This window comes from Melospiza georgiana, chromosome 1, assembly GCF_028018845.1.
Source record: "Melospiza georgiana isolate bMelGeo1 chromosome 1, bMelGeo1.pri, whole genome shotgun sequence".
In the NCBI taxonomy this organism is placed as follows: domain Eukaryota; kingdom Metazoa; phylum Chordata; class Aves; order Passeriformes; family Passerellidae; genus Melospiza; species Melospiza georgiana.
In genome coordinates this window covers 46,646,856-46,661,599 of record NC_080430.1, presented here as the reverse complement: position 1 = coordinate 46,661,599, position 14,744 = coordinate 46,646,856, and the positions used below count along the sequence as shown (strand labels likewise).

At 35.2% G+C, this 14,744-nt stretch overlaps 1 protein-coding gene across 2 annotated transcripts in view; it reads right to left on the bottom strand.

Moving 5' to 3' along the window:
- Positions 1–14,744, bottom strand: part of BBS9 (Bardet-Biedl syndrome 9) — a 286,254-nt gene that overhangs the window by 245,079 nt on the left and 26,431 nt on the right. For both annotated transcript variants that reach the window (XM_058024837.1, XM_058024846.1), the window contains exons 6-9: positions 10,117–10,291; positions 6,328–6,412; positions 4,447–4,630; positions 3,062–3,191 (exon numbers count right to left, since the gene is read on the bottom strand). In XM_058024837.1, the coding sequence (XP_057880820.1) occupies positions 3,062–3,191; positions 4,447–4,630; positions 6,328–6,412; positions 10,117–10,291 (574 nt within the window). The remainder of the gene's footprint in view (positions 1–3,061; positions 3,192–4,446; positions 4,631–6,327; positions 6,413–10,116; positions 10,292–14,744) is intronic.

Here is a 14,744-nt window from a genome sequence, read left to right as displayed (position 1 = left end):
TCATTCCTTCGTGCAGCTTTCCCAGATTTCAGCCGTTTCAGCCGCAGCATATGGACAGTTTCTCTTCAAATCACACTAGAAAGGTTTGGGAGGGGCTGTTGGTGGATTTGGTGGGGAGATGTTTGGGGGTTTTTAATCAACTTAGGCAGAACCATCTTCTTCTTTTAAACCATTTTCTTCAAGAGTTTCAGCTTCAGTGAGAATGTGTTTGCATAGCCACAACTTGAAGGATAACAACCCAGGGCACACAAAAATATAACTGCTCAAGCAGGCTTATCCATGGGAAGATAAATTTGTGCTGAGAGAGAGACCTAAGCAGTTCAAATTAATTGAAATTGTCAGTGTAAGTGGTTACACTTCTGAAGCAATCCAGGCAGTGTGAAATATGTAGGAGTCCCTTTGACATTAAAAATACGTAACAAACAGTAACTAATATATATTAGAAGAACCAGAACATAAACTTCCAATAAAATAAGGGACAAACTTTTATAACAATTACAAGAACTGAACTTCTAGTTCAGTGACTAGTCACAGAGATATTCAGGAAAAACCCAGAATAAGATAAGCATTCAAAATTTTGCCTGCAGTTCAAGTTTCTGATCACAAGATTTTGAAGCAAATTTTCAACATCCTGACAGAGAGCACTGAGGTTTTAACAGAAGGTAAAAAGTGTAATTTAACAGTGTAAACATACATAACTTTTAGAGTGCAGAAACACCCAAAATATTCTAAGTAACCGCTTCTCCTTAATTCTATTTTTTCTTCCATGTTTCTGAGAATGTGATGGAAATCAAGCAGTTTGTACTGGAATTTAATCTCAAATGTTGTAGTATATTGTAATCTTATTCTACATACTGGTATTGCAATAGAGAAATGCTGTATTACACATTATTTTAAGAGGAAAAATTAATTCATAAATAATGAGGAGGGGCATACACTGGAATCACAATGCTTTTGTGAGCAATCATTACTCCTGCCCCAAGGGATTTACATAAAATAGCTTCTAATAGTGTTTTTTTAATCCAGCAAGCTAGAGCCACACATTAGAACTAACAGACATTATGCCAAGCGGAAAATACAAATGAACATGTATGAACATGAGCACATGTTTCAAAGTGCTCCACTTACTTTGTAAGTATTATTGCAATAAAAGTGAAGAAAGTAATTAATTGGCATACATTGTATTTAAGGCACTTCAGTCTTTCAACAGTGTAGGATTAACAACTTTATGCTTATTAAAGTCCTTAATATTATTTATGTTACAGTAGTGCTGTACTCAGAGGCCCCAACTAAGACTGAGGCCTCTCTTGAGTACAAGAAAATCATTATCACATTGACTCACAAAGAATTCCCTTTCACAATACTAAAAAACCCCACCAAAACAAACACATATGCCCTGTTTAAGCCCAATTACTATCTCTATAGGCTTTACTACAGTTTTTGCTGTTTAGCTCTTTTTTTTTAATGCCAGAAGGAAATACAAGTTTAATGCATATTTTCCAATAGACAGGTAAAAGCACAGCTCAGAAACACACAGCCCTGCACCTCTCCCAGTGCCTTTCAGGCCAGTGGGGGCAGGCACACATGTTCCTGTATAAAGAGGTTTGCATCACTGCATTACTGCCTCTCTACCTGCTAATGAACACAACCCCAAGTCAAACCCTGGCATTTGTAGGTCTGTGGGAATACTAACTAGCAAATTGAGCTGGGACAGATTTTAGGCTCTCAAATTTCTCCCTAATATCAAACTGCTGAGTGTTGAAGTTCACAGGGAACAGCCAGAAGCTGCATAAACATTTCAGACACATTATTGAAACAGATGGTTCAATATAATGGGTTTCCAAGCAAGTAATTGTATATACAAATGTTAGTGCAATCTGCTATTGTAAATGTCAGTGTTTTTTTTCAAATTTTTAGAATTCAAATATTTTTTTCCATAATTCAAAAGCTGTACTGTTGTATCCTGTATAGTTAACTTCTGGGTTATACTAAGTGGCCCACTGAGACTGTTCATTATTTTTCAGTTGTTAAGACCTGTTTGTTGGATGAAAGCCAATCCAACTCTCACCTAAAAAAAATTATGAATATTTTTTAAAAAAAATTTGTATCTATTAGTAACAAACAAAACACAAATATCCCTCAGATTACTCTGCACAACTCAGCAAAGCCAGTTAGTCAGATGTTCTATTTCCATTTGTTTGGAGGTAAAATGCTTGACTTATGATCAGATGTTTAGCAATCCAGTGTATGTTGGCCCAGCAGCCACCAGCCTGCTGAGGATCAGATCTATGTGACAAGGACACTCCTGCTGCATCCCCTATGGTCATAGGCACTGGGGAACCAGCACCCAGCCCAGCTCTGGGGGAACAGGACAGGCATAAACTGGATTGTATAAAAACACTGGCTGAACCTTTCTGTGGTTTGCCTATGTCAGAGACAGTCCCAGCACAAGTTATAAACACATCCTACGTTCTCTTCACCCAATCCCCCACCCAACCACTTTTTCCTTGATCTGTCTCATGCTTCTTTTAGGAGGAGTTTTGGTCTGGTGCAGTGCAGCCCTAAGCAATTTAAACATTCTTTTATTTCCATAATTTAACACTGGATTTTAATAATCTGTTCTAACAAATCATCTCTGGAATGCATATGCTCTTAAACGCTTAATGAAGAACAGATTTTCAGTGAGCTTCCCTATTTTCCTGTCTCAGGGAAGGACCTTGCCAGATTGCACAACCACACTTTTCATTCTTTTCAGAAAGAAGCTACTGGGCTGGAGCTATGTGGCTCCAGGTTCACTCAAAAAAACCAGGAAACCTAAAGCACAATACAGCAATTATAAGTATTGCTCTAGCATACATAAAGCATCATAAGGTTACCCTAGGACATGCACTCATTAATCAAATTAACATCTTACAAAACAAAGAAAAAAACTTACAATTTTCCTTTTAAAAGTTACCTTGTTTGTTACATACCTCATAACTATTTGTTAGCATCTAGACACAGATTAATCAAAAACCAGAGATTATTTTAAGAAGAAAGTAAACTTTAACAAGCCACTTACTGAAAATTCGCTACTTTTACTGATACAGGAATGCAGGGAAGTTGACTGGCCCATTTCAATGTAATATCTTGATAAACATTCAATATTTTATTGTGGTTTGCAATTAAAGTGTTTATTGTTCCTTCTCGCACTGTTCAAAGAAAAAAAAAACAATTTTAGGATGAAAAATTTTTCAAAAGAAAGTACTTTTCTTTATAGTCATGTTTTCATTTATTTTTAATCCATTAGTTGTTATAAATTAATTTATTATAAAGCATCAAAAGTTAGGAAAGTTACATTGACACAAGCAAGGACATATGTGATTAATTATGGATACCAATTTCAATTGCCTATTTCACAATACATGCCACAACTTTCTAAGGTTCTGGTCAGCCATGTTTGGTAATTTAAAACATGACAAAGATTCATAATGGCCATGTTGACATGCCAGGATAGATATGAAAAATACACATTGATTAAATATCTGCTACTTACACTATTCACTAATTCTTTCACTTGTGAATACCAATTAAATGTGTATGCATTTATAGGGTTTATTTATAGTACAATTCAAATCAGAAAGTACAAAATGTGAAGATTGCTAAGATCAAATTTCTTCCGATTAAAATTATATTTCAAGTTCAAAAGGACACATACTGTCAAAAACTTATCAGATAGTTTTTGAAACATTAAAAGAGAATAGGTATTAATAGTCTGTAATTTGAACCAAGTATCTAAACAAGTTGTTTCCACCAATGTAATAACAATAAACTTTGATATTTTTAAGAATCTGTAAATATCAGAAAGTTATAAATCAAAAGGTCCTCAAACAGAAGGTCTTTAAACACTAGTTTACTCTTCCAAAGAGTGTCATTCTTCCATGTTTGTTGCTTTGATAGCTGGGCACCAGACACATATCTTCATTTGGTGATAAGAAAATATTTAGATTCTAAAAATTATGGCACTTCACAAAAAGTAACATTTGAAAATAAACCTGCCTCATTCAAAAAGAGAGTTCCAAATTCTATGATTCTACAGATCATAGACTCACAGAATCACAGAATGGCTTGGGTTATAACAGACCTTAAAATCATCTAGTCCCAGCTCCCCCTAACATGGGCAGGGACATCTCCCACTAGACCAGGTCACTCAAGGCCTTTTCCAACCTGGCTTTCAACACTGCCAGCATTGGGGCAACCTGTTCCAGTGTCACAACACCCTCAAGAATTTCTTCCTAATATCTAACCTAAATGCCATGGGCAGGGACACCTTCCACTAGACCAGGGACACCTTCCACTAGACCAGGCTGCACAATGCCCCAGTCTGCTTATTCAGAAAAATTCAGTGGTTAAAAAAAAAAAAAATAAAAAGTAACCAAACTAAAGTTACGTTTTCCTTTTACAAACCTGAACAGTAAGGAATGAAGCAACTCGGACTGTAGTCAAGCTTCTTCATGAATCGTATTTGCCCATTATCCTTTAGGCAAAAGAAGTTTCTCTCACCAAGCACAAAAACAGAAGAAGCTCCCTGATTAAATGAGACAACACGTATATCCAGTGCTTGCTCTCCAATGTTTAAAACCCAATCCACCTTCAAAAGAAAAAGCACACTTCAAAAATCAAATAACAACTGTATATTAAAGACAAAGGCTCAGAACTAAGCAAATTATGTATCATTAACATAGACAGAAATGAAAAATCAAGGCCATTCTCTGGATAAGAATTATCCTCTTATTCTGAGGGCAGTCAGTAACTTTCCTTAATGTGATTCAAGCAGGAAAAACATCTTAATAGTCACGAATTGTTTGCTATGCAAACAGTTAAGTACGTTTAGAATTTAAAATACGCATCTCATTCAAAATGGAAATGCTTCGTACTTTAACTAATTAATCCAAGAATAGATGTTTAGAATAACTTTCATCTGCCTCTGTACATGTCCTTGGTCATTAAAGGACAAGGATAAAGAGCAAAAGGTGACAACTGATTCTACCAATATATGTAAATGGAAAACTAGACAAATGTTTTAGGTGTGTAAACCAATATTTATGTTTGCAGTCACTCAGGCACACCCTTTAATCTGGAGAAATGCTGGTGTATGTCATAGTTTGTTTCCTTCTCCAACTATGTACATTGATATAATAAACAACTACTTAGAAATCTTGCCTCACCTGTCTTTAAACAATACTACTGCTTATTGACACATTTCATTGGTTTGTTTCTTCAGCTCCTCTGAGAAATTTCAACTAAACACACATGCAAAAAATGCTTTTGACTTTTGCCAAGCTGGTTAAACAGAAATTTAGAATTTAGAAGTAAAAGTATATCAAAGTTCAAGTGTCAGCACTTCCTATATGAACAGTATTAATTATATTGCTTAAAGAGCATAGAATGTGTCAGCAAATATCCTAGCATATCTGATATATGAAACTGGAAGTGCCAGCTTAAAAGTTAAAGGGTAAAGCCCAGCTTATTAAGTTTGTTTCCAAGCATGCTTCATGTTTTAGATTTCAAAAAACTGTTTCATTTGCAGTCTATCTGATGAAGTCTCCAGGTTTTTAATTTATAAATTGCCTTCTCCTACTTCTATATGTAGGATTCAGCCTATGTGTATTTGAAAAATTCTACAATTAGGAAGGAAGATGCTCTACCAATATTTTACTGTTGTATCTGAAATATGATGACTCTAGCATTTTATATATGCAGTATATTTAGCAGACAAGCAACTCTACTGCAGGACCACAGAGAATTAAATTCCCTTCCTCTCAAGAAGAGGCAGCTCAAATATTAAACAAATTAGTGACAGGGACCTCCAAAAGACTACTGAATCCACAGGTTCTTGACGGGAAGAGTTCAGGACATTATTTATGGAAACATTTCACTGAGAACTTTAAGTACAAAGGATTCCCCAAGGAGAATGAGATTAATTTTCTAAAACACAAAGTCACAATCAGACTTCATTTAAAAATATGAGCAATAATTCAGGTGTACCTATTTATCTATTTTACTACAGTGTAGGTTCTGCATTACAAATTGCCCTGGAAATAGTTATTTTCACTGCAGTTATTTTTCTTTTCTCATTAGAACAACAGCAAGTTTTAAGGCCCAGCCTAAAACAACTGAAGCCCAAAGAAACCTTAATAGAAATCTACTGGAGTCTTTCCATTGCCTTTAGCAGTACTTGGATGAGGTCCTTTGTCAGCAGACAATGTTTCCATTTGCTACCTAGCGTCAGCCATTTCAATATGTGTGCAGTGTCCATACAGGGCATGTAAAATAAACGGGTTTTACCGCAAGCCTTTTTCCAGAACTGAGCTTTCGCTCTTCTGTGTCATGTCTTTCATCAGCATCTGTCGCAAATGCCAGCACTTGGTATCTGTTACAGGCAGTTAAAAAATATTTTTTTAGAATTGTATCTTTGTAGTTACCTTCTACATTAAGTAAAAAATAAAATATTATTATCAAGAGTACACATACAAAGTAAAATCACAGCCTAAGAGGATGGTTAGAAAGGCCACTGCAACAAGCCTACTGTCAGCAGGGATGTTAAGACTAGTATCAGTGTAGGATAGCAGCTAAATATAAAGGTAGAATTAAAACAAGCATTTCTATTCAGATTTTAAGTGGAGTTAAAACAAATTCAACAGTCTAAATATTAGTAGATAGAAGTACAGACCACAAAGATAGAAGAAACAAAGTATCAAATTATGAAATTGAAATTCTAATAAAAAATTTACGTTTTCTTGCTCTTATTAAGCTTTCAAAAAACTTCTAAACCACTCAGAAATACAAACTGCTCTATCTAATAGTGAAACTTACAAGCAGCTCCATTAAGTAAACTAAAGTGGCTCCAATCTAAGAGACCACAGTAAACTGAAATGAGTAGGTGGCACATTTAGCAAAAGTTGAAAGTTTTGGGGAGGTTTTATTATTTTAACTGCCAACAAACCATGCTAAGAAAAATTGGCAATGAAGACATTTGAACAAACACCAACTGCCATAAAAGCTCTGCACGTCTATCTGTCCTCTTTACAACTATGTAAAGTTGTGTGTTCAAACTGCGTCCTCACTGATTCTTCTGCAACTGTTTCCTGAAGTTGTGCTGGTATCCTAACTCACTGATCTACCCCATTTCCTCTGTGTGCACATAGATAATCTGTGGAATACTGAAGGTTTCTACATAAGTGAAATAAATAGAGTAAGACCTCACTTAAACTGATCCAAAAAATCATGGAGTGCCATCAGCTCTGAAGCTTAAAGCAACACAACTCTGAATGTTCCAATTCAATCTAAAATAGCAGTACATATTTTTCTTCATTGTCAAAGTTGGAGATTTAAAATGATGACAACAATATTCTTCATATCTCATGAATGTACTATGGTGCAGCAAAAGGACAAGGTTTAATGGCCATATATTAAAACAGAAGTTGTTCCACCTCAACATGAGAAAAAACTTCTTTACATTGAGGGAGGAGGCAGAGGCTGACTGGGGAGTCATGGAGTCTCCCTCCCTGGAGACAGTCACAGCCAAACTGGATATTCCTGTGTCACCTGCTCAAGGTGACCCTGTCTTGGCAGGGGGCTTGCACTAGATGATCTCCAGAGGTCCCTTCCAAACCTAACTATCCACTGATTCTCAGCTTGCAACTGAAGGGTTTTAGTTTCTAAAATTGTTTTACTTACAAAGGTAAACTATGTATTTGGAGAAAAAAATCTAATTGTTTAAGGTGAATGCTGTCACCTATTTAATAATACTGAGAGAGGTGCTTTAAGTACAACTAGGATGTCTTTAACTGCCCTCTGTATGAATGAATTTACTTCCCTTTTTCAGTTTAACACATTTATAAGAGAAGTTGCAGATTCACAGAATCACTCAATAAGTTGAGTTAAGGAGACAGAAGTTTCCTGACCTAACAAAATTTTCTCTTCACTGTATTTTACTGATAGTTTTGGAAAGCACACTAACATTTTAATAACTAACCAGAGACCTAATACAGAGGTTTCAAATCAAGCTCACATCAAACAGCAATACATACTGATACCTAAGTACCAGCTACCTGCATATAGTCTGTAATGAAAAAAAAACCCAAGCCACAGATGACCAACACAAACTTTCAATTCAGCTATCACATCAAGCATATAAGAGGCATTTTGCTTTTAGATCTTAAAAGAATTGAGGACAACCACAGCAAAAATTGCTATCAAATGAGGCAATTGGTCTGGAAGAGCTATAAGAAAATGGGTAATTTAAAGTTTGGCAACTTGTTCTGCTAAAAGCACTAGATGGAATTATTGTATTTTTTATTCAATACCATAAAAATAACCTCTTCTCTCCTTAGTATATCTATTTCCTTCACTTTAAAAGGATTACTTAACTCTGTTCTAATGTCCTAATATTTCAGACACACACTAGAGATTAGTTCCATTAGTGTCTTAACATTTGACATTAAAGACCAATAACCAAGTGAAAAATTCCTTTACAACTATATCCCTACAGTAAGGATGGCACACTTTTGATTTAATAACATACTGACTAATAATTGTAGCCACATCTTTTGTAAAGGTCAAGAATCTGAACATAATTTAAACATGTGAGATGTTCATTTTAAAGGAAAAAATGTTTCTTTATTTCTTGACAGCATTAATAGATTATATTACAATTTTATTCTAATATTGTATTAGAATTTAAATTCTTAGGAAAATTATGAATTGCTTATTAAATTACTTTTACTTGCAGCATGTATGTCTTGTCCAGTTTTAAGAAAACAATACATGATACCTATAATCTGATTAATCTTAAGCAATAAAATAAAAAGAATATTCCTTGAGAACTACAGGTGACAAAACAGGGTAGTGTGACAAAGCACTGTGTTTAACTAACATTCTCTGGATTAGATTCCCATGGCATTATTTATAAAAAGGGGCATTCTTATTTTCTTCAATATGTATGATTACCTCTGAAAAAATTCCTTAAGGTACTTGCCCATTCCTTCAGCCTCATGAGATTCCTCTGAATGGCCACCCTATCTAACCTTTTTATATGAGCCACTTCCAGAAATTTGACATTGTGCTTGAATTTCAGGACATGCATTGTCCTTCTATCCAGGATGAAGATGTTAAGGATATACTGGCTTCAGTATCATCATCACCCATCTTTGCCTGCTGGGTAGAACTGTGAACAACTATTGTTCTTACAGAGCAGACTGACAGCTCTGACACTTTTTCATCCATTTTAGGGGGTGTGGATTTTTGTCATCACAGGTAGTAGCTCTGCCCCAAACACCACCCCACCCCAATTTACTGCTAGGGATAGAGATTCTATAACCCTAACATTAGTCCTCTGTGAGAACAAGGGTCTGCAATGGGGAAACATCTTGTTTGAGAAAGGCTTCACAGCTGACATCCACCACAATGTCCCACTGCTCAAGCATCCATCTGATTCTAAACAGATGGATATTTGATGAACTCTCAACATGATGGCTGCATCAGAGAGCCCCATGGACTCAAGCTGCTCCTCCACAGTAAACACAAATGCTCCCTTGCCTGTCCACCAAAATCTTTCACATTCTCTTTCGTATTATCTATTAGATTTGTGTCTGGTTGGCCTTATAATACACAGACCCTCTGCTTGGAGGAAGTGGAAATGTCTTGTACAGTCTTCACTTTCCATATTGTTCTATTTTTCTAAATGTTGAACCCATAAACTTAATATGGTCACAAGCTAAAACAGCTCACAACAGTTTCATCCATGTTCCAGTGCTGAAAGCACAGACTAGACTGAACTGAAGCAAGAAAAAAAACCTGGCACTTGGGAGAAACAGAGCCTTGATAAACTAGTAGACTTACTACCTTTATAAAAACAAAATAGGACCATAAAGTCCTCAGGACTCACAGCACAATTTCTTCTATGACTGTACTGAGACAGTCATCACTCAGCAGCATATAACATCTTTCCTGCAACTACTTGCTTTTGGATACTCCAGCAAAGGCATTAAAAATTAAACAAGATTACTTCCAACGGGTTTTCCTAGTAAATGATACCACCAAAGTACACTATAATTACTGAACATAAACACTTACTTGTAACTCTCAACCTGCTGACAAGAAGAGACTGTAATGAAAGAGTCTGTGCGAGAGCTGTAAGCCAAAGGACCAGGCAGAAGAAAACCAGGTAAAAAGCGGCCAAAAGCGTAACTTTCTTGTTCAAACAACATGAGCATCCCATCCATGGACTGTATGCAGATCAAATCTCGACCTAAGGGAAGCAACAGAAAGAAACACAAAGGAAACAAAGCAACATTATTTGTGTAGTTTTAATATTAAAACCGTAAGTAAATTAAAATTGTGCTCATAAGTAATCCTAATAAAAGTAAATTTTCATTTATGGCAGTGTTTACCATGAGGAAAAACACTAAATATTCCAACCTCTATAAAAGCTTACTTTCTAAAATAAACAAACTAGATTGTGAAGGGGAATAACATTCAGAATACATTTTTTAAAAAGCAGCAAGATACTTTATTTCAAAACAAAATTCCTAAGGATATAACTATTATAATTTCTGTTTAAAGAAATGTTTCAATATTCCCAAAACACTAAATTATTCTGGTTCCTAAATGCTTCCATACCTTACAGGCAGTCATAACAACTGTGGTTTAAATTAACCAATTCTATTTCAAGTCTACTTAAGCAACATAACAGAAAGACCCACAAATATGTATTATTGTGAAAATAATACAAAATGGTAATATCTTCCATGTTTTACATTCACATTTTCTGTCCTTAAGGAAAGAAAAAACAAAAAAAAAGTCCAACTCTGTATTACCAGCAAGCCTAAAAAACATCAAATAAAAAAATTGCAGCTTGAAGTAAATTACTTCAAGCCTCATGCATTATTCAGCAGCTATAAGACATGACATAAGACATGGCTTGTCATGCCTCAAGTACACCAATCTAAATTCAAAGTCTCACTGGGAAGATTTCTTAGATCAAAAGCTGATTATGCACTTCACATGCAAGGGTAATAACTCATACAAACAGTATTTTTTAGGCATTCAAAGAGAGCTATACCATTAGGACTAACTCTTTCTGAAGCTGATAGATACATCTCTCCTGAATTCATAGATTAGCTCTTACCTTGCAAACACTACATGAAATATTCAAATGTCTATTGTCTATTCAAATGTAATTCCAAATGTCTATTCACCTCAATTAAAATACTCTATTTTGTCTAAGGAATGATTCTGTATGCATGAAAAACCCAAATAAATTGTCTGTTCTACAAGTTTCACCCTCAATCCTTTAATAAGTTTTCTAACAAAGGAAGGTGAAGCAAAACAAAAATAGACTAAAACTTCATTCTTACAGTTCCAAAAAGGTAAGAAAAGTCAAAGAAATATTCAATATCTGAAATGCAACAAATGTACAGTGCAAAACATTGTTCATCTCCACTGTGATTCTTCACAGAAACTTTAACTACTTAAAAGTAAATAGTGTAAAAGGCCAGAAAGTATGTTGTATTACTTGTATTACTTGTCCTTGTGATTGAAATACACAGTAAAAATTTAGCTTAGGGTAAAAACAGGGAAGAAAAAAAAAAAGAAGGAAGATAAAGCAGCAGGGTCCTTCCCACTTTCTTAATCTCTTTTTCAGATTTTCCCATTGTCTAAAAATCCTTTTGTTACAGATTTTGCATATAATTCATAACATATCATAAACCCTATTACCAATAACAAACACATAATAAGAAGGACATTTGAAAGTGCAATTCAGATTGCTCATTTGGTTGAGGCAAAGTTGAATCTTTCAGTCTCTAGTGAAAAGACAAGAGCAAGACAGACTCTTCTCTCTGGCATCCACTTACAGGACTAAAGTAAACAGTAACAAACTGCATCACATGAAATTCTACCTGAACATAGGTTGGAGGAGTTTTTTGTTGGTGGTTTTTTTGTTGTTTTTGTTTTGCTTTGGGTTTTTTGGTTGTGTTTTTTTTTTTTTACTGTGGAGGTCATCAAACACTACAGCCCATTTTCCAGAAAGGCTGTAAATTCTTCTCCCATAGACATACAGAAAATACAACAGAACACAATCCTGAGCAACTTCTGGCCAATTCTGCTCAGGAAGTGGGATTGGACTAGATGGTGTCAAAAGAAGAATCATTCAAATCAGACATTCAAAGAAGTCATTCTGTCTTTTATCTCTGAACTACTCCAAGGCATCTACAGTAGATTTCTGTCCCTTCTAAACTGTGAAATTTCACAGGATTTAGTCCTATCACATGCTCCTGATCAGACAAGACTAGGAACCAGCAGGGAAAATTGAGCAGTATTGTACTGGTATGCTATCAATGATAAAGATACCCAGCTTCTACCTCCCAACAGCTGCTGACATTATTATCACACTGCTGATGCAGTCTAGAAAGGGCATGAGTATATAAAGCCAGCTATATAAAATAATTATTAACCTATAAAAGTTCCCTTAGAAACTAGTATAAACACTGATATCTAGTAAAAGATGCTAGCCCACTGGTTGCCACCACACTCTCTCAGATATGGTTATAGTATAGTCACTGGCTGCTACAAATAACTAGTGGCATTTTTGTTTGATGCACAAGAAAACAGTTCTTCATAACCCAGGTGTCCATGTGACCACAGCCCTTCTCCCTCTGTTACCTCAAAATCACATTCAGCACCAGGCACTCTGTAAACCCCCTCACCACTTTACAGCAGCCATCTGTTTGGTTCCACTTCCATCTTACACCTTTCTCAAGAATGAAGCCCTCTGAGTCTGGGTATAGAGAATCTTCAAATCCCCTTCCAAAGTCTCCTATGAATTCTCCTTCCATCTTCTGTGCTACAAAGGAAATCTGCAGCTGTCCAATAGCTCTATTTCCTGAACTTTAACTTTCAATATCTAACTTCAGGGGAACTCCCTGGTGCCTGTAACCTGAAGATAAATCAATTACAGATAGCAGCTTGAAATTTTTATTTTGAAGGGCACAGAGGTAGAACACACTTGTACTTTAGGGGTTTTAAGGCTGACTGCTTTTCATCTTTTCTTGCACAGAAAAATATAAAGTCAGGGGAAGAAAAAACAAGAATGAAAAATTAAAACTGTAAATAAAACAATTTAAGTCACAGAAAAAAATAACAATGTTATGTATGTTTAAATTTTTACCAAATTGCTATTACATTTTGAAAACTTCTAAGCATTTTTTGATATAGACCAAAAGTAAAAGACATTAATTGCAAAGTGAATGTCCTTACTACAGCAGAAATCTTACCGATTTTGTAATATAATTAAATTTCCTGGTTATACTGATACTAGTAAGAAAACTGTCTCTTAGACAACTGCTGACCAAAATCTAGAGTTTAGGCTTGTCTAAAATATGCAATTAAGTTGTTAATTTCTACTCTTCTGATGAAAACTATAGCAGATACAATTGATACAAAGTGATAATCTAGTAGACATTTTACAATTCAAATAACAGAAAAAAGTAAAAGTCATTACAAATGTTGAGGCTGCTCAAGTAACAAACAGTAATAGCTTCTGTTCCTCTCTATATTATAAACATCAATCTTCTTACCAATTCCATAACATCATGAAAGTGATGAAGTGAAGCACTACAGCATTTCCTACAATACATATGAAGCTACATGTCATGTGAAACATGGAAGCATTCATCTTTAGCATGCATAACCAAAATCACACACAAATATCATTGTTAAAATCTCTCCTGTGTACACAGTAGTGACACAATAGGATATGACATGACATAATATGACAAGTTCTTTAGAGCAATGATCTGCAAGCACTCTGTAGTACTGAACTGTACTGTCTAAAGAAACAGAGGCACTAGATTGAATCAGGAATCACTCTTTTGGCTTTTAAAAGCACAGCAGCACTTATTATTAATATGCCCACCACTTTGTTCATCATAATTGTGTTGTTCCTACTCGCTAATTTCCAAATTTGGATTTTAACTAGCTTGTACTAATGCTTCAAAGTCCAGTTATCCAAACTATTGCATGTAAAGCACAATTAAAGAATATTAAATTGTGTATGAACTCTTATTTCCCACTTTTCATAGATCAACCTATTTCCTTCAGCCATTTGTTTTTAATGTGTGTGTAGTGAATGGAGTTGTTACATTTCACTTTGAGAAATGCAGTCCTCCAAACACTCAACCAGAAATGCCCATTTCAAAAAGTTTATTGCAGCCAGTTGGCCTTGCCAGTGACACATTTATAAAGTGAAAATACAAACCACAGTGTTTTCTGCATATCAGATGGTACCACTTAGTGTACTCTACATAGTTTCAGCAGCTTGCATCTCAAGAGGAATGTCCCTTAGTCAGGGAGTGCTACTTTTAAGCACAAGACTAGCTACTGTTGTTTTGTAGTTATATTATCAAAAATATATTCCAGATATGAATATATTTACATCACACTTTTAAGCCACAATGTATTTTTAGAGCTAATGCAAAGACAAAATGAGAGGCAGGTGGTAGTTCTTTGAAATAAGCTTCTAATTAAAGCTATTTTGGGGCTCAAGTTTTTTTGCATGTTAATGATTTCCTGTACTCTGAGCTTCCCCTCTGGCATCAAATCATTTCCATAGAATGTACATTATGTAATCACAGGGCCTGAGCACCACATGAAATCAGGCAATGAAAACTGCAGTGGGATAAACTGGAAATCAGAAAAAATAA